At 34.5% G+C, this 26,440-nt stretch overlaps 1 protein-coding gene across 3 annotated transcripts in view; it reads right to left on the reverse strand.

The window, feature by feature from the left end:
• The window catches only part of DENND4C (DENN domain containing 4C), a 127,762-nt gene that overhangs the window by 63,107 nt on the left and 38,215 nt on the right, over positions 1–26,440 (reverse strand). For all 3 annotated transcript variants that reach the window (XM_045840126.1, XM_045840127.1, XM_045840125.1), the window contains exons 2-10: positions 21,599–21,920; positions 18,206–18,458; positions 17,215–17,284; positions 15,343–15,512; positions 11,181–11,419; positions 9,433–9,499; positions 8,081–8,139; positions 6,900–7,044; positions 3,907–4,082 (exon numbers count right to left, since the gene is read on the reverse strand). In XM_045840126.1, the coding sequence (XP_045696082.1) occupies positions 3,907–4,082; positions 6,900–7,044; positions 8,081–8,139; positions 9,433–9,499; positions 11,181–11,419; positions 15,343–15,512; positions 17,215–17,284; positions 18,206–18,458; positions 21,599–21,903 (1,484 nt within the window). In that variant the 5' untranslated portion in view covers positions 21,904–21,920. The remainder of the gene's footprint in view (positions 1–3,906; positions 4,083–6,899; positions 7,045–8,080; positions 8,140–9,432; positions 9,500–11,180; positions 11,420–15,342; positions 15,513–17,214; positions 17,285–18,205; positions 18,459–21,598; positions 21,921–26,440) is intronic.

The following is a 26,440-nucleotide window of genomic DNA, read 5'->3' on the forward strand; positions in this document are numbered from 1 at the left end:
TACAGACAAATTAAAAGAATTAAATTAAGTTGCTAAGCAGCTGACCACTACATAAAAATCAGTAATATTTCTATACTCCAGCAACTAACAAGTAGAAAATGTAATTTAAAATACCATTCACAGCAGCAATAAAAACTACAAGGTACTTAGGAATAGGTAAGTTTAATAAAAGATGTGCATGTCTTTATCAAGAAAAGTACAAGTTTATTGAAAATTTTAAGATTTATGAGGTAAAACACTACATTCATGGGTAGGGAGATGATGTCAAAAAGATGTCATGTGTTCCCAAATTAATCTATAAATTCAACAGAATTCTAACCAAAATCACAACATAAATTTGTGTGGAACTAACTTAAGCTTGTATTAAAATTTATATGGAAAAGCAAAGGACCAAATATATCACAATAATTTTTTAAAATGGGTAAAAGAACTCTTGCTATATCACATCACATTTTTTAACAATGTTATTAAGATACAATTCATATACCATACATTTCACCCACCTGAAATGGTCAATTTGATGGTTTTTAGTATAGGCACAGAGTTGTGTAAACACTGCCACAATCAATTTTAGAATATCTGCATCACCTCAAAAAGAAACCCTGCATCTTCTTAGTCATTAACCTCCAATTCCTCCATTATCCCATCTCAACCAACCACTAACCAATTTTTTATGTCTATTGATTTGCCTTGAATATTTCATATAAATGTGATTATATAAGGTCTTTTAGCATGATGTTTTCAAGAGTCATCCATGTTGTATACAACTTAATTTTAAAGTCATTAAGATAGTGTTATACTGGCAAGAGGCTAAAACAAAAGAACAAAATAATAAGCCTATATAGACAGCTATATACACTAATACAGAAACTGACACATAATGATGCTGACACTGAAGAATAGTGAGAAAGAGATGAACTCACTATTCAATAAACAGTGCTATGTGACAATTGTTTATCTGTGTGAAAAAAATAAATAAAATGGTATCTCTATGTCATACCATATACCAATATCAAACTTAGCTGAATTAAAGACCTACATGAGAAAGGCAGAACCTTACAACTTTAAGAATATCTGAGAGAGTATTTCATGACCTCAAGCAGAGGATTTTATAAAGAAGAACCAAAAACAACAATCCATATGAGAAACTGACAAATTTAATCATTTAAAATAAGCTGTTCATCAAAAAAACATGTAAAATAGAATGAAAAGACAAGTTGGTGTGGGAGAAGCTACTTGCAATGCACATAACAAACCAAGGATTAATTTCAGATTATGTAAAAACTACTTACACAAATCAAAAGAAAGGGATAAACAACTCAACAGGAAAATTTACCAAAAAATGGGAAAATTCAATTACCAGGAGAGAAAAACCAAAGGATAAAAAGAAAGTAAAATGTTCTATTTGTAACTAATTAGGCAAATGTGAAGTAAAGCCATAGTTGAGATCTCATTACCATCAAATGGGCAAAAATGTTAAATTCTGACCATAACAAATATTGACAAAGATATTAAACAAACATAATTCTCATTTGCTGCTGAAGAAGGGGTAAACTTGGAAGAGTAATATGGCATTAGTAAAGCCAACCAACCAATATTGGCTCTTCAAGGTATATGTTTCAAAGGAATTCTTGCCCAATATGAACAATAATGATCAGAGCAGCCTTGTTCACAATTGCAAAAATCTACGTACAGCCACAGCATCATCCCCTATAACAAAAGACTGCAGGTTCAACTCCTAGTCAGGACATATAGGTAGGCTGTGGGTTCAATCCTGATTGGGGCATGTACAGGAGGCAACCACCGATCGATGTTTCTCTCTCACATCAATGTTTCTCTCTCCTCCCGGCCCCACCTCCCTTCTTCTCTCTCTAAAATAAACATAGCCTCAGGTGAGGACTGAAAAAATAAATAACAACTTTTAAAAATCTAGGTACAAGCTAAATATACATCAACATTGATAAACACAAAAATTGAAATAAAGCTACATGTATCAACATGGATGACCCTCATAAAGAATGCCAAGTAAAAATGCAAGTCACAGAAAACTATACAAACATTAAAAAAAGTAAAGCATGCAAAACAAAAATATTAAAATAATACATGTTTCCAAAAACACATGGAAATAATAAACATCAAATTTAAGATGAGCCAAGACATGTTACAAAGGACTATCCAGGGGTTTCAGATTAATTGGTAATATTTGATTTTTTAACCTAAGTGATAGAAACATGGGAGTTATTTACATTTCCTCTATAATTCTTGGGTATGTAGAATACTTCATAATTCTTTAAAACTGGGCAAAGAATTCAAAGTTATTTTTGAAAATAATGTTTTAATTTATAGAAATTTTATAGAAGTTATTTAAAACTGGCAAAATTAAGAATCTCCATAATATTATTTTATTCCTAAGAGTAAGCAAATTAAAGTAAACATCTGAGTTACAACTTCATAAATAATCATTTCCAAAAGCATCACAATGTACACCACCATGAAATAACTGCTTTTCAGGGATAGCAGCTAAAAAACAATAAAAAAAATTGCTATAAGAAATATTTAGTGTATTCAAGAGGGTCATTATTTCTAGGCTAAAAGTAAATGCACACATACATAGTAAAGAACTACTACACTTATGGTTTCAAAATACAATGGTATATACATTTCAAAATTATTTTTAAAGTTAAAGCAAATGTTTTCTGCCTTCCTTAAGTTATTCCTTTGGTTCACTTTGGGATACTTTCCAAACCAATTCCATTGCTGTGACCACTGAAGTCTCACCCAAAATTCTTATTTTTTTCATTTTATGCTAATCTCAAACAGTTCAGAATAACAGTACTCCAGACCTGGAAGTTGGCACCAACAGTAAGAAATTTTCAGCCCTGGCTAGTGTGGCTCAGTGGATTGAGTGCCAGCCTGCGAACCAAAGGGTCACTGGTTCAATTCCTAGCCTAGGTCATGTAATGACTGACCTAGGTCCCCAGTGTGCAAGAGGCAACCACATACTGATGTTTCTCTTTCTCCCTCCCTTTCCCTCTCCAAAAATAAATAAATAAAATTTAAAAACTAAAACAAAAATAATTTTTTAAAAATTTCAATATTTACTATTCTTTTCCATTTGTGGGGCTGGGGGAGTGTGGAGCAGTTCGTTTTTAAGCATCCAAAAGAGCTGCTTCCTTTATTAATGTGGTATAATAATCTCTATAACCCCATTGCACCACTGCTGTATCACCTCCAATAAACACAAATTATGATTAATTTTTAATATCAATTTCTCTTCAATAAAATACATCCTTAAAAATTCAAGTCCTGACAACTATAGAAATGACGTAATATTACCCTACATTGTGACTAAATTCAAACAGGTAAACCATTTTTTTAAAATATTATTAATTTTTTTAAATTTTTATTTAAATTGTTGTTGCAGTACAATTTTCTATCTTTTACTCCCATCCCAACCCACCCACCCAACCCTCTCCTCTTCCCTCCCATTTCCACCCTCCCCTAGTTTTTATCTATGTGTCCTTATACACGTTCCTGTAAACCCTTCCCCTTTTCCCCGGTAAACCCATTTTTTAAAAGCTCACACATGGGTTTTGAATTAAACCTAGAAAGTATATCAACTCTTGAGCTCTGAAAGCAGTGTTTAATCTTTTTTTAAATCCATATTCTCTTTTGAGTAATATATAAATATCTACTGCCTGCCATTAACATTAGTATCTAAATACAAACTATTTTAATGTAGATGATGTTCCTTTCCAAACCACACAGCTTTGCAGGATTCTGGTATTTGCTTTGATTGAGATTCACTGAAGAAGACCCATTAACAACTTTTAAAAACAGCATATTTCTAGATGCTGTCAATGAGCTGTAGGCACATATGAGAAAATATAAAAAGAATCAACTTACACATACAACATGTTTGTATCCAAGTCAATGCAGACAACATCTTGTGGTGGGTCATGAAGATCAAAATACCTTGAGTCAACTCCAACTATAAATGGTAAAGGTGCACTAAGCACTCCCGCCAGTGAAAGAGGACAAAGGGGAATATATGGGCATTGCCACTGAAAGGGAAAGATCATCTGGGAAAAAAGTTTTTTAAAATTAGCCAAATTTGAAATTTACAATAAAATTATATATTTAACTAATATTGTTGAAAGGGACCATTAAGAAGCATTTAAGTTTAGTTTTTTTTATCTTCAATGTCATTCCAAAAGCTAATGATTATAAAACATTATTAAGCATACTATAACCAATGTAATTAAAATCTTTGCGCATGACAATGATCACAAGCACAATAAAAATGCTAACAGCTCTTTGCATGTTAATTTTTCTAATGTCTATACAAAACCTACATTCAGTTTTATGGAAAAATTCATAGTAGAGAATTGCCTAAAAAATTAAAAACAAACTCATGATCTTTAAATCTCATTCATTTCACCCATCTCTTAAGTCCCAAAATAACCTTTGACTAAAATCCAACTAAGACTAAGGAATCAAAAAAAATTAAAATGATTCCCTCGAGAATGGTAATAGCTGATTAAAAACTTCAATAAAATAAATTTCCTAGCCACTCAAATAAACATAAAATGACTTCAGTGAGGCTTGACATCTTAAAAACAGTGTCAATATAAGACATATATAAAGACTCTTTACCATGTTTCCTTTATAAAGATCTACCTTAATTGTATCACATATGCTGATATTTAAGATAAATTAAAAACCCAGATTAAATTTTAACAATTAGCTAATTAAATTTTTAATCACTGATGATAAAATTTTTCTTCTACCATAAAAAGCCTTGCTGTCTTTCAAGATCTAGTTCAATTTTCATCTCATTCATCATCATTCACCCCAAAGAACTGCCTATAATGTTTACTACCTCTGCCAGTTATTCCAGAAGGTTATTCAGAATTGGGATTTTTATCTTCAATCATTTACTTACTCATCAAATATGTGTCAAGCACAGTTCCAAGCACATGATGGAGCACAACAATGAATAAAACAAAGATCCCTACCCTCATATAATCTAACAAAAAAGTCAGCAAACTTTTTCTGTATAAAATAGAAAATGTTGTAGGACTTGGAAGCCTATTTGCCACAAATTCTTTGTCTTCATGCACAAAAGCAGTCATTTTATGTAAATAAACGGCCCATTTCCAGTAAGCCTTTACAAAAAACAGGTGGCAGGCAGGATTTGATACGTGGGCCATAGTTTGCCAACATCTGGTCTAGCAAGAAGAAACAGAAAATAAACAGAAGACATAATAAATGAAATATGTACCATGGCAGGAACTGCAAAGTGCTATAGGAAAATAAAAAAGTAAAACCAAGTGAAGAGGATTTGAGTTCACAAGAGAAGAGAGGGGGAAATGAGTGTTATTCAATAGGCCAAACAGGCCTACCTCCTTTAAGAAAGTGACAACTGAACAGAAACCTGAAGAAGGTGAAGGAGGCAGGGATTTAGCCAAGGGGATATCTAGAAGCAGCCAGAACAAAGGTCTTAAGGTAGGGGGCTTTCCTAACACGCTTCAGGGTTAGCAAGGAGTCCAGTGTGACGGGAGGAGAGTGATCAAGGGAGAGAGTAGTAGAAAATGAGGTCAGAGAACAGAGGGACAGAGTCACTCACACAGGAAACTTGCAAGGACTACACTGAAAACTGACTGTCTTCTGTTCAACATTACACCTGCAACTACTGTAAAATGTTTTATTATAAAACTATCTTGACAGCAAAATATGACACCATTGTCTACACCTTTAACTTCTGCAGTGCAATCATAAACAGGGTCATTGTTACAAAAACACTCATTGGTTTCATTAATTTTTTCCATGGGGCTCCAATAATTCTTTGATATTCTTTGGTACTCAAATTATTCTCCTTTTGAAGAATTTATCCTGTCACCATTCTTCTCAGTTTTCTCTTCTTCAAATTGCTTAACTGACAAATCCTCACTTACTCGTGGTTTTACATGCAATTCAGGGAGCTGTCCACCAACAGTCACATAAATTCCATGCAATCTTGCATTTTTCATAAAATTTCCAATTTCATGTTGCAACTGTCCTACTTGTTCTTGAACTATACTGCTCAAATCAATCAAGAGACTGGGCCACAAAGATTCTGACAACGGATCAACATTAATGTTTTATATGAAGGAATATTTGAGTGGGAACTTTCTAAGACCAGTCAGTTCATTAACAAATATTTTCATGCAACTGTGGTGAGCACTAAGGAATAAAAAAAATAAAATAAAATAAAATGATGCAGTTGGGAATGGTAATACTTGATAAAAAATTTCAACAAAAATAAATTTCCATGCTACCGTGATGGTTTGAAACATTAATATATATGTAATGAAGTTCTTTGCCTTGAGTAAACCACCTCACATGTTATCACTGTTTTCAGTTCTAGCAGCATTTCTCTGACCAGATTAAGATCTTGGAGACATATCCCATTTGATGACTTACCAAGTACTTATTCAATGCTTACTGCAAGCTACTAAGTAAGCATTTGTACATTATCCTATTTCAAAATCACTTAGAATTCCCTATATGTTACCGGCTCACAATGACTGAAAGTTAATATTGGGAGAAAGTTAACTGTGTAATTTATTTCCATTAATATTAGGACAGCTGAAATTGGCCAGAGCCTCTCATTTAATGCAATTAAGTTTCATTCACAAGTTTTATTATTCTGTAATTATATAGATTCTCTGAAGAACTCTAAAATAAGAAAAATTAGAATTTGAAAGTTTCTCTCAAATAGAAAAATTTCTCTTTGCCACTCTATTATGTTAAACTTATATTGGTAATTCCAAAGTTGCTTTCATTGAAGGAAATTTGCTTTTAGAGTAAAAATTCTGTCAGTGATTCGGTACTAAAAGGAAAAATTCTATACTTACAGCTACAACAGCTTCAGCTACTCCAGTCAACACAGCTGGCCTAAGAGAATGCAGCAGAATCTTACTCTCGAGTAAAACAAAGAGCAGCAGTGTTGCACAATTCTCAGGACCCAGATTCATTAACAAGGTGCTAAAGTTGGCTCCGCTAGAAAAGGAGAGAAACAGAGATGATTATGAATATTTTGCTAAAACATGTTAAGGTTTGCTTATTAAATTATTTCTTAGATATTAATAGAGTGAGAATCTAGTGTTGATTTCAAGTCCTGATTTAGTTAGCACTGAAAAGTAGCAAATCTAATGAGAAAGTCTAACAAGGGTGTCCAACCTTTTGGCATCTCTGCCACACACTGGAAGAAGAAGAGTTGTCTTGGGCCACACATTAAACACATTGCAACACATAAGCACAAAAAAATCTCATAATGTTTTAAGTTAATTCACGACTTTGTGTTGGGCTGCATTCATAGCTGCTCTGGGATGCATACAGGTGGACACCCTGGAACAGAATGATTCAAACTCATCCCTTGGTAAGGGCATTTATTAGGAAAGATATTCCTGAAGATCAACCAACTACAGGAGCAGAGAATGGAGGTAAAGGCTGGGTGGGGACGGGGAGGAACATATATAAAGGCTTGTCAGGTTCCAGAAACTGAAATAAACCTATGACTAAAGTCTATATAAGAGAAGGGGTAAAAAAAGCAAGAGATTATGCCAAAATGAAAATGACATAATTATGTTTGCATTCTCGAAAGAACGTAACAGCTGAAATGTGAATAAAGAACTGAAAAAAGAAAATAGCAAAAGGGTATCGATTAAAAGACATGTAAGTAGTCCAAGTGAGAGATCATGCTAACCTGGACTAGTGATGCAGATGAAGAGAAGCTAATAGATTTAAAACATTTTAGGAGATTAAAATCAGTTCACCTTGAACATTTAGTTATGAACTGAATATGAGGAGGGTAGATAAGAAAAGGAAGGTATTCCTTACACCTAATCTTGCAACTCTCTTAAGTATTCCATATTTAAAATGGCCCCACCATCCATCTAGCTATCAAAGTTAGAAATATTTAAGTCTGCTCTTACATTGTTTGTAAAAATAGCACTTTCTTATCCTAATCCTTAAAGTGTTTTAAAGTATTGTGCTCCAAATGAATAAATATATCATTTTAGATAACATTATTTACCTTAGTGGTAAAGGTGTGGAAACTGGCTGTGATAATATGAGCGCATCATGGACTGATAACTTAAAAAAAGAAAAAAGAAAGAAAAGATAAATTAATCAAGCCAATTTTGGAACCTAAAGATTCAGATCAAGGATAAAATAGAAAATACTGTGCAGACTAACACAACAGTTTTGGAAACATGTATTAAGATATAAAACAATAGCCATATTCATTCAGAGGTAACTGTATTAATTCTTTTTAATTAAAGTGTTAATTCAATTGAATTTTGATTCTGTTAAATGTTTAAAATATAGGTATTTAAAAAGTATAAAATGCTTTTTAAAAAAGGTTTTATTTATTTATTTTTAGAGTGAGGGGAAGGGAGAAAGACAGGAAGAGAAACATTGATGTAAGAGGAAAACATCGACTGGTTGCCTCTCACATGTCCCCTGACCAGGATCAAACCAGTGACCTTTTGCTTTGAAAGGGGACACCCAACCAAGTTACACTGGCCATGGCTGAAGTAATTGCTTTTTAAAAGCCTCAAATTTATTTACTCTACACACTACTAAGCACTTGGAAGTTATTTAATACATATTAAAACTTGCCAAACTGAAGCACATACAAAATTAACAATATTTGACTTAATGCCACCGTATCACATATAATGTTGATAACACCTTGGAAAAAATTTTTAATTGCTTGCCTCTATAGATCAGTGCTACTCAAACTGCCAATCTGCAAACTGCTATGAGTCCAGGAAGAGATGGTATGTAAATGGAGAGCACACCACTGGGAAAATTTTATGGCAATCTGACATTGCTCATACCTCCCAGACCACAATCAGTGAATTCATGTCTTTGGATGGGGTATAGACCTGTTCACGTCCATACAGATCTCACACAGTAAGTTCCTTATGTCACAAGCTGTATACTTATGTAGGTTTCCCACTGATTAGAAATAAAAAGAAACTAGGCCTTTAACATAGTTTGAAGAGCAATAGTATAGACTATTTCACTTTCACCCTCTAACCATAACTCATTTCATATTTAATATTAGTCACTCCTATATTAAAAACATGTCCATAACATAATCCTGGGTTTTAAGTTATTAAAATCAGCTACATAAACACCATATATAGACCAATGTTGATAATGTCATGAATCAAGAGTTATAATTACTCCAATTCTGTACACACAAAATTTAAAAATAAAACAGTACAAATGATATTCAGTAAAGATATAAAATGCAGGAAATTCAAGGACTTTATGGATGCATATTGCTCCACTCAAACCCAAAGAACCACAGAACTCCCACTCTGCAATGATTATAATGAACCTATGTAGGGCTCCCCTCAAATACACGCTGATTACCTGTACAAGGATTCTTGGTCTTTGTGATGAAGGAAAAGGGATGTTCTGCATAAAATGTGAAATATGCCTGGAAAAATTTGTGAATAAAGATCAGAATTACTTTTCCAAAATACTTCATAGATTTTAACAGATCTTAAATATCATTATATATCATCCCAAATATGACAAAGCCACTTACCTAAAACTTATCCTAAGTAAATTTAGTGTAAAGAAATGTACTCATTCTACTAAACTTCTGAAGTGCACTGTATGTCCTAATTAAAAGTCCATATTATTATTATACCCTATTATAACCAGAAAAATAAGAGTAACATGAGCATGGTTTTCATGAAAGAAGCAAATATTTATTGCCCTGGTTATCAGTGCTAATATGGGGACCAACTAACTGTGATATAATAAATTGAAACTAATCATTAATTTAATTCGTTTACTATAACTTTGGGCAAACCACTTACCCTCTCTGTTTTATGTTTCATAAGTTTCTCAAAGTTTTGAGATCTTAAAGGCCATTATAATGCAAGTTACTACCTCAACTGAGAAAAAAACCTATCAGCACATTGATTTTATTTTCAAAAACTATTCATAAAAACTTTTTCAAAAGTTACTAGCTTGTTACTCACATTAATTTTAATTTGAACAATTTTAAGTTAACTAGGTAGCTGAAAGTTAAATGTAGATTATGGACCATTAGATTGGCATTCGAAGGGTACAGCCTGAAAGTCAAAACTATATTTCTATACCTAGTTGCGACAAGTTTATGCACATTACTTTATTATTTTTTAAAAATGATTTTGAACAGCACTATTTTAAAACCTACAAATAATCACCCCCAACTTATCCACTAAACTAGTATGTTTTGCTGGTACTCTATATGCTATAATGAGAGATTTTTCAAATTATAAGGAAAATCTATATTTATATATACTGTAATATTGTACATTTCCACCAAGATTTTTTTTTTTGACTCAAACAATAGAAATTTATTTCCTCGCAGTTCTGGAAGCTGGGAAGTCCAAGATTAAGGTCCAGTAGAGTTGGTTTCTGGTGAGAACTCTCTTCCTGGCCTGCAAACAGCAACCTTCTCAGTGTCCTCACTTGGAGGAGGTGGGGTCCACCATGCTCTTGACACCCCTTAGTTTGCTAGCAGGGTACATAAATTATTTACTATAATAAACGAAAGTCAGTGTGCCACTACAAGTCAAAGAAGTGTGGTTTTGAAAACACAGGGGCTCCACATATATTCTTCTTGCTTACAAAAGATTTCCCTAACAAAGGGGATTATAAATCAAAGGGAAAACATTTAGAATTCTGTCAATGCTAAAAACCAAAACCTCACTCTTAATATCAGTTAATTCACTCTTATTAATTTCTAGATCAGTTTAGAAATGTTTTATAGTTAGAACTTGGAATGGCCACTTATATGATTGGGTGTGTGTATGTGTGTGTGCATAAACAGCTATTTTTCTCTTGGTTATTAGAGAATGAATAGAAGAACACACACAATACAATGTATCTAAGTTCCTTCCTCAGCTGAATTCTCAAAAGATTATTATTTGGTCATCCTTACCCACTACTCCTCAATTTTAAATTCACAGTCAATAATTCAGATGAGAAAGGGAACAAGTAAAAAGTAGGGTGATGTGACTCTCCTTCCAACTTTGCTGCTTAAAGTTAAGTAAACAACAAAATAATATACAATATATATACTCAGTTTTTCAACCAAACATCTCTGTAATCATTATACATACTTTTCAATGGGAAGAGGATGTGGTCCAGACACAGAAAGTTTGTAGATAAACATGAGAAATTTTCTAAAAGCTTCAAAAAAGGGCCAGTGTGAGAGTAAACAAATACATTTGTTTGAATTGATGGATTTAGAGACCCTTTTTCTCTCCACGGGTGTCAACAGGCCCAGCTGCATAAGCTGCTTCTCTGTTAGGAGTTCCGAAGAGTAAGGCTCATAAAACTGGATGGCTGCTCCATATACCTACAGAGCAACAGAATTCCATTGTAAGATTTGAGGATTTTTTTGAAATTAATTTCTCTCTCTTATTCCTCAAAAATATTTGCTTAGAATGCATGAGAAACAAAAAAAGAAAAATGTAGACATTACTGATAGGAATGTAAAATGGTGTAGCTCCTGTGGAAAAGTCTGGCAGCTCCACCAAAAGTTAAATAATTACCAGTTGATATACAGTGATTTTACTCTTAGGTATACAAGTATGAGGTGGGGACCCAAAGAAAAGGAAATTTTTTAAAATAAAAAATTGCATTATTTATTCTTACATGTTTAAACTTCAGTCACCTTCAAAGTACTCTCTATTTGATGCAATACACCTATTGAGATTTTTTTTCACAGCTCAAAACAGTTTTTGAACTCATTGATTTTGATGCCTTCTATTGCTTCCGGAGTTTTTTATTTCACCTCTTCTACATCGGCAAAACATTTCCCTTTGAGGACTTTTCTCATCCGGGGAAACAAAAAAAAATCACTTGGCAAGATCGGGTGAATACAGAGGGTGAAACATAGAAGGTCGTGCCATTTTTTGGTCAAAAACTGCTGAATGCTCAGTGCAGTGTGGGCAGGTGTGCTCGTAAATCACTCCTCATGAAATGGGCAAATGCATTGAAAGATTCTTCAAAAAAATTCAGTGAAGTAGAACACAGCCTCTCACAATGACACCAACTGGTACACTGATACAGATGAGTTCCTAGAACACTCACCAAGCATGGGAAGCCCTCTACAAGATAATAACAGGATTTGTTTGCCCCCCCCCATTTATTCCCTGCTTTTTGAAAGTTCATATTATGCCACATCACTTTTACAAAAGACCTACATTAGCACCTGATTATGCTAACAGAAATAAGTCAAAAGGGGGTTTTCACTTTTATAAAAAAGGGCGAATAGCAAAAATAGCATTCAGCATTTGTTTTGCAACCATTGTTATAGAGGCAGTATACACCCCAGCAATGAGAGTGGCACCACCAAACTCCTTCCCAGGGAAACACACTCAGCATCCCCACATCATGCCCCCATACTTTAAACTGTGCCTGTGAGCATCTGTGCTTCATCTTGATTTATTTTGTATTTCTGTTAGCACGATACGTCCTAAGGTATCAGAAAAGCCTAAAAGATCTCATAAGCGTGTTTGTTATGCTTAGCATAAAGTAACATAATTAAGCATTTTGACTATGAACTAAATAAAGACATCCTACATGTGTTGAAGTTTCCTGGTCCATCATTTGTACTGTCTACACGAAGAGAGAAAAAATCTTAAGAGCTGCCAAAATTACTATTGGTTCTATTACTAAAAGAGTGGTCTCCTTTAGCTAGCATCCAGTAATGGATAAAATGGAAAGTCTATTGATTAAGTAGATTGACGGGTGTACAAAGCATGATGTGTATTTATCATACCATTCCTGCTTTTACTATATGTTAGTGTTACTTTAGGTTTCATGTGTTATATAATATGGTTTGGTAGGTTGTTTTTGGACTCTAGGAGTGCTCAAAATTTTTTTTCTATATAAATTAATGGCAACTGTTTCTTCACTTTACACCATTTTGGCTTGCAAAAGATTTCATAGAAATGCTCTACTTCAGAGAATAGGGGGAACCTGTATACCCAAAAGAATTCAAAACAATGACTCAAACATGTATTTGTATACCAATGATCATAACCACATTCACATTAGGTGAAGGGTGGAAACAACCCAAATGTCCATCAATGGATGGATAAACAAAATGTGGTATATACAAGCAATGGAAGGTTACTTGTCCTTTAAAAAATGAAATTCTGACAGATGCAGCAACACAGATGAACCCTGAAAACATTACACTAAGTGAAATAAGCCCCATACAAAAGGCCAAATATTCTATTATTTCATTTATGTGAGCTTCCTAGAATAGGCAAATTTGTAGAGATAAAAAGTAAGATAGAGGTGACCAGGGACTTGGGATGGGGTGAGGGAAACTTATGTTAGGGTAATGAAAAAGTTCTCAAACTGGATAGTAGTATATAAATCTTCCAACTATTTTGTTATGTATATATCACATTAACTCTTGTCTTTACAAATATGACACTCCTACATAAAATGATTTCAAAGTGATCTCAGAGGTTTTCTAAATAAGCATATCAGTGAGGTTTGTTGTTCTCTAGTGTCAAATTTGGTAACTCAAGAGTTTGAAGATCTTAAAATTTTCATTTATATTTAAATCTTTCAGATATGAGAATAAATTATTGTCAAGCTAAAGAGTTAGCTTAGTTGTCAGCAATCCATTTAATGTAGTCGGTCTTCATTTAGTGAGTATTCTACTATATTCCAGATAGTGTGCTGGATCTTAAACTTCATTGTCTTTAATACAGTGGTTGTAAACTTGTAGCCTATATAATGAGGCCACAGATATATTTTGTTTGAGCCACAAGAGTCAGCTTTGGTTAGCTATAATTTTCAATAAAATTGCTATTTCATCAAATTTCCTAAGAAAATTTTAATTTCAAATTTCTATTACATTAGCAGCTTTAGTTTTATTTTCTAATACTTATTTCTAGTATCTTTTTATTTCAAAGTATCACCCTATGTCATTATTACTGCTTTATATATGATTTTAATTTTTGACTATTGCAGACAAAGTATATACATGTTTTTCAAAGATGTATACACTCCTATCTCTTAGGATATGCTCAGCACTGTAATTGCTGGATCACAGGGTAATTTCTTTTCCTTGCTGATGATGTTGAAGTTCTATATTTATTTCGGATACAAGACCTATTTTGAATACACATATCACACTATTTTCTCTCAACTTGGGACTTGCTTTTTCACTTTCTTTATGATATCTTTGAATGAATATTATGTTTTTAACTCCAATGAGGTCTATTATTCATCTTTTCTCTAGTGGCTAGTGCTTTCTGAATGCTGTTTAAATTATCTTTGCTTACTCCCTCTATTTTAATATATTATGTTCCTTCTGACCCTCATTGTTGTTGAGAAATTAGCCAATCTAATAGTTGTTCCTTTGAAAGTAAATGTCTGTTCTTTTTGTTGATTTTTGTCTTGGTGTCCCTATATGAAAAGAGGTGGTTTTGTGTTTTTACTTTTCTTCTAGTGAAGCTTCAGAGCATATGTTTAATCCAAAGACTCAATTTTTCATCAACCCTGAAAATTTCTCAACCAATTAACTCTTTATATGCTGCTACTCCCTTTTCTGGTCCCTCCTTCTGAAATCCATTAAATATCTATGGGTCCTTATGATTCTATCCTGTACATATTTCTAAACTCCTTTTATTTTTTTCTGTGCTACATTTTAAGTGATTTCTTCCACTTCATTAATTCTCCTTTCATGATGTCTTCTCTGTTGTTTAAACCACTTACTGAATTCAATTTTAAGAACCATATTTTTCACTTCTAAACATTTTATTCTTTTCCAGCCTGTCTATTTATTCATTTTGCAAAATATACTGTTCTTTCCTTGATGCTTTAAGCCCCTCTTTTAGATCTTGAATCATTTCAATTATATATTCAATCTATCTATCCTTCATATTGTTATTCTTTCATTTCAGTATCTTGAAGGTCTAATCCAGCTTTGAATTATGAGTCTTGTCAAGTCTTCCTATGGTTGCTGTGTCTTCTAACTTTTACTATAATTTCATTTTAAGGCCTCAGTTTTAGGGGAGTCTCTCCCAAAAGACTATATATTTGCTTCTGTAGAAGCTTCAGAGTTATCAACATCCTGACACCAGTTTTCATGCTGACCTTTCACCTTGGGCATTACAGTATTTAAACCAAAATGTATTCTGTTGAAGTAATTCTAACATTCAAAACTTATTTGAATGTTACTTAGGCCATATTAATCATTTTACAGGATTAAAACATGAACAAAATAGGTTAGATAAAAGAGGAAAAATATACCTTTTCAGCAGAAGAACCTGTCAGGACAAAAGTTGAAAAAACTGGAAGTGGGTATTTGGTTTGAGGATCCCAACATTCAATAGTAGCTCCCATAGGAAGGCAGAACAGAGGTACAGATTCTGAAAGTGGAAATGACTCATAGTCATCTTCTGGATATCTAAAAATTAAACCTTTTGGAGAAAGGAGACAATGATAAATTTTTTAAAATAGTTACTTTTCCATATATTATATGTGGTAAGTTACTAGGACACTTGAATGGCAAACTTCATGGAAATATTTGTGTGTGAAATTGTAAAATCAATTTTTCTCTTGCCATATCAGAAATTAAAATAAAGTAACAAATTTGGCCCTTTTTTTTAACCTATGGACTTTTAGTTATAAAATGTATTAAATATACTAGTTAAAACTCTACTTAACAGGATCACAAGTCTTAATGTATTTTCTTCTACATACTGCCAATATCTTATAGGAAAGGTGAAAATACACAGGAGAATTTACCATTTCAATTAGACTTCCGTAAAAAATTCAGGGAAGGGACAAGTATTATGAAATAATACCAAGAAAACAAATTATCACAGACCCTAAACTCATCTTGAGAGAGAAGCAGTGTAAGAGGCATGCAACATGGAAAGTAAATGAGAAACCATTTATGACTGAGTAGAGAGTATGTGAGATCAAGTAAGTAGGTGTGTGTGGGGATACTCTGAGAAGCATAACAAAGCCCGTTCATAATAAAGCAGCTCCATGGCATTAGTTCCTTAGTCTTTATATGCAGACCACATCTAAGATAAACACTTAAAAATCAGTAGCAGATTTTTGAGTCCAAATTTAGTCTTCAAAACTTTGTATTCTAAATTGTGTCATAAAAAATACCTGAATACTTTCACAAAGCTCATTTCTGTTAGATTCTTTTTTAATTGACACTTTCTCCCCACCAAAAAAAAATTTCAAGAAAATCATATACAATCAACACATTACATCAACATTAATAGTATCACATTTTAAAGTGATACTGAATTTGTAATTTTTATATTATAAATTAAATGGTTTAATTCATTAGTATCACTGTCTCTATGAGGACAATTAACATTTTTCAGATATAAATTTGCCTGACTTCTCTGAAGTAAAACTTTATTCAAAAAATTGTTCATGATCAAAAAAGCATTTGACACTGCTTGTTGTCACAAAAAAAGTATTCCAGTATTTCTCTTTTATTTACAACTGGAACATACCTGTATTTTCAGTTTTTATCCCACCATACCAGCGGGATGAAGAGGTCACACTTAAATCTTTACAGCCCTTGACACTTTACTGTGCAGTAAGTATGTGGCGATAGATTTCTCAAACACTTCATGGCAGAAAAGTTTCTCAGGCCCTCCTCTCCTCCATATAGCTGATTCTTTGCAACAAAGGAGAAAGGAAGCAAGTCCACCTTTCATGGCAAGTAACATGTGGTTTCAAATCAGACACACAGAGATAAGAGAAGGAAATATAAGAAGTAAAGATGCAGTTTGACACCTTCCTGATTGCCAAAATAAAAAAGATCACAGAGTAAGCAGTTTTCCACTGAATTGTTAAATCTATTGGTGTAGACTAAAAGTCTGTATGTGTATTCCACAAATGGTTGCTTGGGGTGGAGGTTTCTATTTAATTAAAAACATTTTTGGGGGTGACAATATTAGCATATCTTGTAATGTGTAAAATGTATTTAAGAAAACTTACGCCTTTACATGATAAAAGCATAGATAATTTCATTTATAAATAGATCAATTCTGCAAAAACCGTAACAGAGCATACATTGCCTCTCCTAATGAAATGTTAATGTACAATAATAACTATAGTAACAGGCAATTTTTTAAAAAATTTACTTACCAGCTTTGTATGCTATTGAATTAGAAGCAGGCACAGACTTCTTATAACACAAAAACACACTGGAACCCCACTGTAAAATATAAATTAGGTTTAAAAAAAGACAAAAGAGAAAAAATTTCATTTTGTTGAATGTCATCTATAGATTCTGATTATTTATTCAGGGAAGTCTATTTAAAACACATATTTACCAAAACAGACTATACAGTATAAAACACAGCAAAACATGAAGTTGAAAACACCAGAAGAGTAAAAATAACATTGCCGCAAATATCAAACTGACATGAAGGCAGTTTCAAAAAGTTCAGAATTCTATAATCATCTAGAACTGCCTATATTTGAGAGACAGAACAAAGTAGAGTGAACACTGGAGTTCAAACTAAGAGAGACTGGGTCACCTGGGTGCTATAAAGTCATTACCTCTAGAGGCAAACCTGTCTTGCCTAATAGCCATGGATGCATTAGACATCTCACGTGCTTTTATCACATGTAAGCTAATACTAGTTTGATGTAAACACATTTTTCAAAATAAATCTAACTCAATAGCAAACTTTAGTCTCATGAAACTATAAATCAAATGTATATCTTTGATTTTCCTCTTCATTGGAGCCCTTTATAAAAAATGTAAATATTTAAAGTAAATACATATGAGGGGGTCCCGGCCCAGTCTCCCTGCAGTTGTCCTTAAGAAATACCACTGAAACCCAAAAACTAATAAAACTGCTATATAGTAGTGCAACAAAAGTAATATTAGCATGTACCCCCACCCCCCCAAAAAATTCTGACTTTAAGTATCTATTTTCTGCATGAAATTATTCTAAGATATCAAGTAGGTAAGGATTTTTAAAATTATAATACATCAAAAATTAGAGAGCTAAAAATAATAAAAATCATGAAAACATAAACTGAGACTAAATTACATGCCTGATAATAAACAGGAGTCCAAAAATTGTCTTTTGAAAATATGAAACTAAAAATGAAACTTTATCCTTACCATTCCACAATTTAAGTTTTTGTCAACTTTGCAGAAGGTATGAGGTGGGGTTTCTCCTTTACTGGTTACAATAACACATATATCTGTTACAGCCAAGGAATTCTGGGGTCGACTTAGAGGAGCCCTTCGATAAGTGATAAAGATTCTTTGTGAAGTAGTTGAACTATTATTGACATTGGCACAGCGACCATAAGGTGTGGCTTGGATCACTTCACATCCTGGAATAAGCCTTTCTTTCCCTTCATATAGAACTCTGCAAAGCAAGGAGAGGAGAAATAGGTAAGTAAACAAATTTTAGGTTAATGCTGGTTGTCTTCTTGAAAAAAAAATTGGGTCTCTATCTACTGTCTCCCAAATCTTAACTGCAAACCAAAACTAAAATTATTACTTTGGGAATTATAAACCTCTTTCCTATATTTAAATAGCTAGAATATAATTTTAAAAAGTATAAATAGGATCAAAGAACTTGATTTTTTTTGTTGCTTATTATAAGAAACATGAAACAAGAAAAGGGCAGTACCACCAACATGTTCAGTTCAATTCCTAGAGAACGAGTAACCAGATACTTTCACAAAATATTCATTTGTAATTCCTATTAAGATCTTGCCTTTAAAACTCCCTTATTTATTGGATGAGCTAATAAATAAAAAAGATATCTTATGGTCATGGATAAGCAACTTAATACAGTAAGATGTCAGTATTTCCAAAATAGATCTAGAGAGTCAATACAGTTCCTATTTGAATCCTAGTTGACTTTTTTCTTGTAGAAATTGGAAACATGTCCTTTCAGTTCATATGGGAATGGAAGGCACATGGTATTATAAGAACAAATTTGGAAGACTCACACGCCCCCATTTCAAAACTTATCCTCTATTACCTTTTCTATATGTTTGAAAGTTTCAAAAAACATAAGTGCTAGAGGAAAATACTAACTTAGAAGTCAATGAATTTGATAAATGGAGTAAGATAAGAACTTTGGACAGTAGTCTGTGATTCTTTTTATCTTAATAAATATATCTGACATATATTATCCTGTTAAATCATATTTTATGGGGTATTTAGTATTATGAGGGAGTATCATATCTTATTTATTTTAACTAAACATCTTTTCCAGAAAACAAAAACTGTTTTTGTAAATATCTCAGTTTATATATTAGTCAAAAAGATCAAAAGTTCGACAATTGTGTTTCATATTTAAATGAGATGGGTACCTGTCTTATAGTGGCTAATAGGCTTTCCAAACCTCACCAATATGCTTAAGGGGGTACAGGGTAGAGTGGAGGGACAGGTAAAAACATTTAGATCAACAGATATTGATAATTATTTGATCTGGAGAGAAATATTTACCATGAAGAATAGCTCAGAGACAACTATACACTCTAGCAAACTTGGATCAGTAAACTACTATAATAGAAATTAGATGCCTTAGAGAACTGCAAAATTATATAGAAAGAGCCACTTGTAACCTGAAAGCATCTAAGTATAATGCTCTAAATCATCATTTTACTTTTAAATTGTACCACACAACCACAAGAAACAATAATCTTTTGGAGATTCACATCCTTTCAATGATGACTGAATGGTGGGGGACTGGGAAGAGGATGTGAAAAGATGGCTTTGAAAGGATGGCTAACAGGGAACCGTGAGGGCTAGAATATAAGTCCCTGGCTGGTTTCCCTTCCATTGACATGGATATTACTAAAATTTTTACCCTATTGCCATCTTTCTATGGATATTACCTATCTTAAGACAACCTAGAGAAAATTTTTTAAAAACTAAAAGTAAATACTGTATCACTCTACCTCAACCAATAATTTGTGTTTATACTCATTTTAACCTCCTTTCCCCTTCTCAAAAGAAAAGCCCCTCCCATTAAAAGCTAATCCATTCACCTATGCTGTTGCTATTACCCCTTTAATCTGTTTCATAATTTGTTCTATCAAATATCTCCTCACTCCTATATTTCAGCTCTTCCTTCTACATTGGTTTCTTTCGTTCAATACAAAGATGCTGAAAGTTATCCCCTGTGAAAAACCCTTGACTCTACACCCCCTCGCCCCTCAGGTACCCTAAAACATTGCTTCTGAGGATTTTGTTAAAAATGCAGATTCTGATTCAGTAAACCTGAGGCAGTGCCTGAGATTCTGAACATCTAACATGCTCCCAGGCACTATGGACAACATGGGTCCATGAACCACACCTGGAATAGCAAGTCCCATTACTATCTCCTCTTTTCTTTACAAGCTTTCCAAAAGAAGGCTCTATAACTCCAAGTGCCAATCATTTTTCAACTCTTTCTAACCTGGCTGCTGTAACCAACGATCCTATGAAGTTGTATGACCACCATCCTAACTGAGTTGAAGGAAAATGATGGGGGCTAAACAGGGTGGATAATACTAAAGGAGTTAAATAATGCTACTAAAAGTTCAAAGCAAAATAAGGATAAATAGTCCTTTGGCTTTGGAAATTTAAACATAATAAGGACCTTAGGATAATTTCACCACAGCTCTACTGCAATACTGGAGGAAGTGATGAATATAAGTGGTGGTCAAATGCAACAGCTCACTACCTTAGTAGCTGAACTATTGACAGAACAGCCAGCAACCAACAGCTTAAAAAAAAATTCATTAATCAGGGAAATTTGTATATATAATGATACTAATGAATTAATCATTTTTTGAGATGTGATATTATAGTTACATTAAAAGACAAATTCAACATAAGAAAATCAGCTGAAATAACATATCACATTAGTAGAATGAAGGAAAATCCACATGATCATCTCAATTACCAAAGAAAAGGCATTTGACAAAACCCAACACATTTTTATGTTAAAACTCTTTCATAAAATCAGGAATAAAAGAACATAGGGAACCTTCCTTAACATGATAAATGGCATTTATGAAAAACAAAGAATGTTCATTAGCTGTGGCCTAGATAGTAAGTATCTCGTAATAACTACACTTCTATAATATATAAATACCCTCTCCTCATGACACTAAAAACCTCCCAGTACAATTATATTTTTGAAAGCAGAATGCTCCTTTGTTAAATATGTTCATGACTTTGATAAAACCCATCACATAACCCAAGGAGCTCCTTTAAAAATGCTTTTATTGTAGCTTCTTGTTCTTATATGGTTAATTAATAAGATTATCTGATAAGTACAACAGAAATAGAATCACATTTCAGGCTCTAAGGCCTTCAGTTCAATATTCTTTTGAAAGAAATTGACCTAATGATTCAAGCACAATGCAAAGAAATTCAGTAAGGGTGGATAGAGATATATATCTTACAATACTTAAACCTGAAGTAACAAATAATAGTATTCCCATGCACCTGAAATAATTTTTTTTTCCCTTCACTACAGCAAAAGAAAATAAGTCACAGTACCCAATGTCGGTAAGGGGTGGTTTATCTCTCCCTCTTTTATAACAGAGGAAAAGTTCTGGGCTTTTCAGACTTCCATAGTTCAAGTTTGCTTGGAGAGCTGATGGAGTGGCTTCAACACAGGTGTAACCTTCAGGTACTGTTTCCCCAGCTGATTTGTTAATAACTGCAATGTCTATAATGGGAGCTTTAGGTCCAATTGACTTAGTATCTAAACGATTTATTTCTTGATCCAGCAGAGTAGATGTATCAGTGAGACCTGCCACAACAAAGTAGTCGGTCACTCTTGGCCCTTTGTCTTCTATCATGGTGGCTATTATATTTCCTAGAAGAAAGAAAAAAAAATCAATTAAGTAAAATACTTTATCCTAACTCACTAAAACTAAAATACTCCTGAGTTAACAGTAATCAACTAACACACTTCCCAGTTGGAGTTATAAGCAAAGAATTGTCATTCTGTAGAAGCATGTGTTAGTATTATCTCATGAGTTTTTATTTCCTACAACGTATAAATTGGGCAGCATCACTGAATTTGTAAGGCTACTATGATCCTTTCATGTGCCTAAGCCTCTGTAAAGAATACTCAGACTGTCAGAGACAAGTTATGGTATGTTCCTTCGTGCAAAATGCACTTAATAAACAATATTTATACCATTTAAAAAGTCATTCTCTTTAAGTTACAGAATTCCTAGAGCTGAACTTTACATTTAAACAAATAATTCAACACTCTTCCAGTCAAGATGGCAGAGTAGGCAGACATGACTTACCTCTTTGCACAACAGCATCAAAATTACAACTAAAATACAGAACAATCATCACTCACGACCATCAGAAATAGAGTTAAATGGAAGTCTGACAACTACAGAATTAATAAACCACATCCATCCAGACTGCTAGGAGGGGCACAGATTTGGAACAGGCTGGTCCCTCACCCAAGTGCAGAAGATAAACACTCAGGAGGAATATCTCCAGAACGAGGAGTCCCAGCCCCACACCAGGCCCCCGAGCCCAGGGTTCCATTGTCATAAAGATAAGAATCCACAACTTCTGGCTGAAAAAATCAGCGGGGATTGAATTGGTGGAAAAAACTGCTGGTGCCCCAAGGACTTCCTGTTAAAGAACCCACACACAGACTCACCCACCTACTTAGACTCACTCCCTCTAAGATCCTGCACCAGTGTAGCAGCTTCGAAGGCACCAGTGGCATACAGGGAGAAACTGAAGTGTCTGGCATCAAGGCAATCAGAGGCCATTGTCCCTTTTCTAAACCCTCCTTGACAAAGCCCACAAGCTGGTACCATATCTGAGACTCCATCAACCTGGCTAACACTATTTAACCTACCTTGGAGATCCCCAGGGACTCTGCCCTACACAACTTGCAGGCCCAAGGTGCTTTTCCATATGAATGGCTGGTCTTGGCTCCTGCTTCACAACTTCCTAAATCCCATCAAACAAGCAACAGCTGGTCTCAGTGAGCCCCAGGCCTGGCACTACCCACAGACAGCCTAGATTAACAGCTTGGCTTTGCCTGGGAATCTCCAAGTCCAGCATAAGCAGCAGCCATCTGAGATTGCTTTACAGCTCAGGCTGGGTGGCCCTGGGGAAAACACAGGTGGGAGGTGACCTTTGCCTGAACCACCTGGGAAACCTCAGGGCCAGCAGAGCCAGTGGACAACTACAGACCACACTGGAGCAACACCACCCTGACCCTGCACAGCTGATCCTCCTTGGAGGGCAGAGATTGGTGGTAAGTGGTCACAGCCAATCCTTACAGCTGACTGGCTTCGGTAAATCCCTGCCATTGATCTGCCAATAGCAATCAAGGCTCAACTACAAGAGGAAGGTATACTTAGCCCACACAAAGAGCACACCTCCAGTACCCAGCCTGGGTGATAGGGGAAGCTGTGCACTGAACCCTACAGAAAACCGACTACATTGCACCACACTGCCAAGATACAGAGTCAAAGCAGTTCTACCTAATACACAGAAACAAATACAAGCAGGCTGCCAAAACGAGGAGACAAAGAAACATGGCCCAAAGGAAAGGACAGATCAAAATTCCAGTCCTAGCTGGTATGGCTCAGTGGATTGAGCACTGGCCTGTGAACCAAAGGGTTGTGGGTTTGATTCCCAATGAGGGGAGCACATGCCTGGGTTACAAGCTAGGTCCCCAGTAGGGGATGCGCAAAAAGGCAACCATACATTGATGTTTCTATCCCTCTTTTTCTCCCTCTTCCACTCTATATAAAATAAATAAATTCTTTAAAAACAAAAAAAAAATCTAGAAAAAGAGCCAAACAAAATGGAGATAAGCAATCTATCAGAAGCAGAGTTCAGAATACTGGTTATAAGGATGTTCAAGGAACCTAGTGAGGACCTCAACAGCATAAAAACGATCCAGTCAGAAACAAAGGATACACTAATTGAAATAAAGAACAATTTACAGGGAAACAACAGTAGAGTGCATGAAGCCAAGAATCAAATTAATGATATGGAACATAAGGAAGCAAAAAACAACTAATCAAAACAAGAAGAAAAAAGAAACAAACAATAACAGCAAAAATGAGGATAGTCTTAGCAGCCTCTGGGACAACTTCAAGCATTGCAACATTCACATCATAGGGGTGCCAGAAGGAAAAGAGAAAGAGCAAAACATTGGAAATCAATTTGAAAAAATAATGGAAAAAAAAAACCTTCCTTAATTTGGTGAAGGAAATAAACATGTAAGTTCAAGAAGCAAGAGGGTCCCAAACAAGATGGATGCAAAGAGGCCCACTCCAAGACACATCAAAATTAAAATGCCAAAGATTAAAGATAAAGAATCTTAAAAGCAGCAAGACAAAAGCAGTTAGTTACCTACAGGGGAGTTCCCATAAGGCTGTCAGCTGATTCCTCAAAAGAAACTTTGTAGGCTAGCATGTACAAAAAAGAAATATTCAAAGTCATGAAAAGCAGAGACCTACAGCTAAGATTGCTCTACCTAGCAAAGCTATCATTTAAAATCGAAGGACAGATACAGAGCTTCCCAGACAAGAAAAAACTAAAGGAGTTCATCATCACCAAACCATTATTATATGAAATGTTAAAGGGACTTACTTAAGAAAAAGATCAAAACTATGAACAATAAAATGGCAAAAAATGCAAATCTATCAACAGTTGAATCTAAAAAACAAACAAAGCAAACAAGAAGAACAGAGACAGAATCATCAACAGAAAGAGTGTTATGATGGTTGCCAGATGGGAGGTGGGTATGGGGGAATAGGTGAAGAGGTGAGGGGATTAAGTACAAGTAGGTAGTTACAGAATAGCCATGGGGATGTACAGTACAGTGTAGGATATGGAGTAGCCAAAGAATTTATACGCATGACCCATAGATGTGAATAATGGGGTGGGGATTGCCTGGGGGAGTTGGGAGTGCTGAGTGTAGAGGGGCAAAGGGGGAAAAATCAGGACAGCTGTAATAGCATAATCAACAAAATATAATAAAAAAACACAGTTCACCATGGGTTATTCAAGGTCTAACACATAAAAAAATGAAGGTAATGGTAATAAATATAATTAAACCAGTCTCTTAAGAATTCAGTTAGGAGTCTGTCTCTAATAGTTAAGAAACTTTATGTAAACACTGTGTAAACTACATTGAGGAATCATTAGTATTTTATATATAAATACCAGATAGAGCATAAAGAACTATAACCAAAGAAGACAACATTACATAAAATACACATTAAGAGACTTAGCCATTACATAGTAGAAACCTAGAGAATATGAACTTTGAGTCAAGATTTCTATTATTTTTAAATTCAATACCTCTAACAATAAAATTACACTTCTGAGTTTTAGACATTTCCATAGATTTTTTGTACTTTTTAAAGACAACTTTCTTGAGGTATAATTTATATACAATAGACATATTTAAAGTTTACAGTTGATGGGGGACTCAACACTTGGAAAATTTTAGTTTAAGGTAATAATAAGACTAGTAGGTAATGCATGTGAAAAACTATTGTTTCAGGAACTGCAGGTATGACCCATCCTGACTCCAGGGACAAACAGACCACCACCCAGGGTGAGAATGCTTCAGATTTTTAAATGTAATTTTCCCTGAATTCCAAGTCCCTCACCACACATTGTTCTCTGATATAAAAAGGCTGGCCTGAAAGGAAATGTAGGACAGTCTGTTAGGATACAAACCCGCCATCTTCCCAGATCACCAGCCATCTAAATAAAGTGTCCATAAAGATTCAATCCCTGTCTCTGCTTACTGGTTCTGACAGGTGGCAGGCAGCACGAATGCCGGCTTTTCCGGTTTCACATTGGGGCGACTCCAGTGGGACAGATTTTGGGACTCTCCAGTAAACCTAGGTATTGGCACGGAGTCTCAACTGCTGCCTGGACAGAGGGGCCCTGGGGTGTGGATGTGAAGACTCCCTAGCAGTTGCCAAGTAACTTCCCTTGGGGATTTTCCTCCTTCAATTCTCGACAATTCCCATCATTTTTCACATCTGATTGAATCACTGCACTTTCTAGTTCAGATTACAATCCCAAGGAATGACTCAGGTTGTCAGTAATTTAAGGTGCCTTCTGGTTTACAGAGCTCTGCCTGGTAGAATGGAGGGGAAAGCCTCCATTCCAGAAAACAGCACTTTGGGGCAAGTTTTACCTAATTGGTTGACCTGTGCTTACAAATATATGACTAAAAATAAAGTGGTTTTTATTGTAATACGGTTCGGCTTATGTATTGTATAATCTTGACTCAGGAGAGGGCTGGCCACTGAATGGGTCTTTAAATTGCTGTATTATATACTATAACTAGAGTTGTTTTGTCAAAAATCAGGGAAGTGG

The sequence above is a fragment of the Phyllostomus hastatus genome, unplaced genomic scaffold, assembly GCF_019186645.2.
Source record: "Phyllostomus hastatus isolate PE091 unplaced genomic scaffold, TTU_PhHast_1.1 phas_contig_34, whole genome shotgun sequence".
Classification (NCBI taxonomy): Eukaryota; Metazoa; Chordata; class Mammalia; order Chiroptera; family Phyllostomidae; genus Phyllostomus; species Phyllostomus hastatus.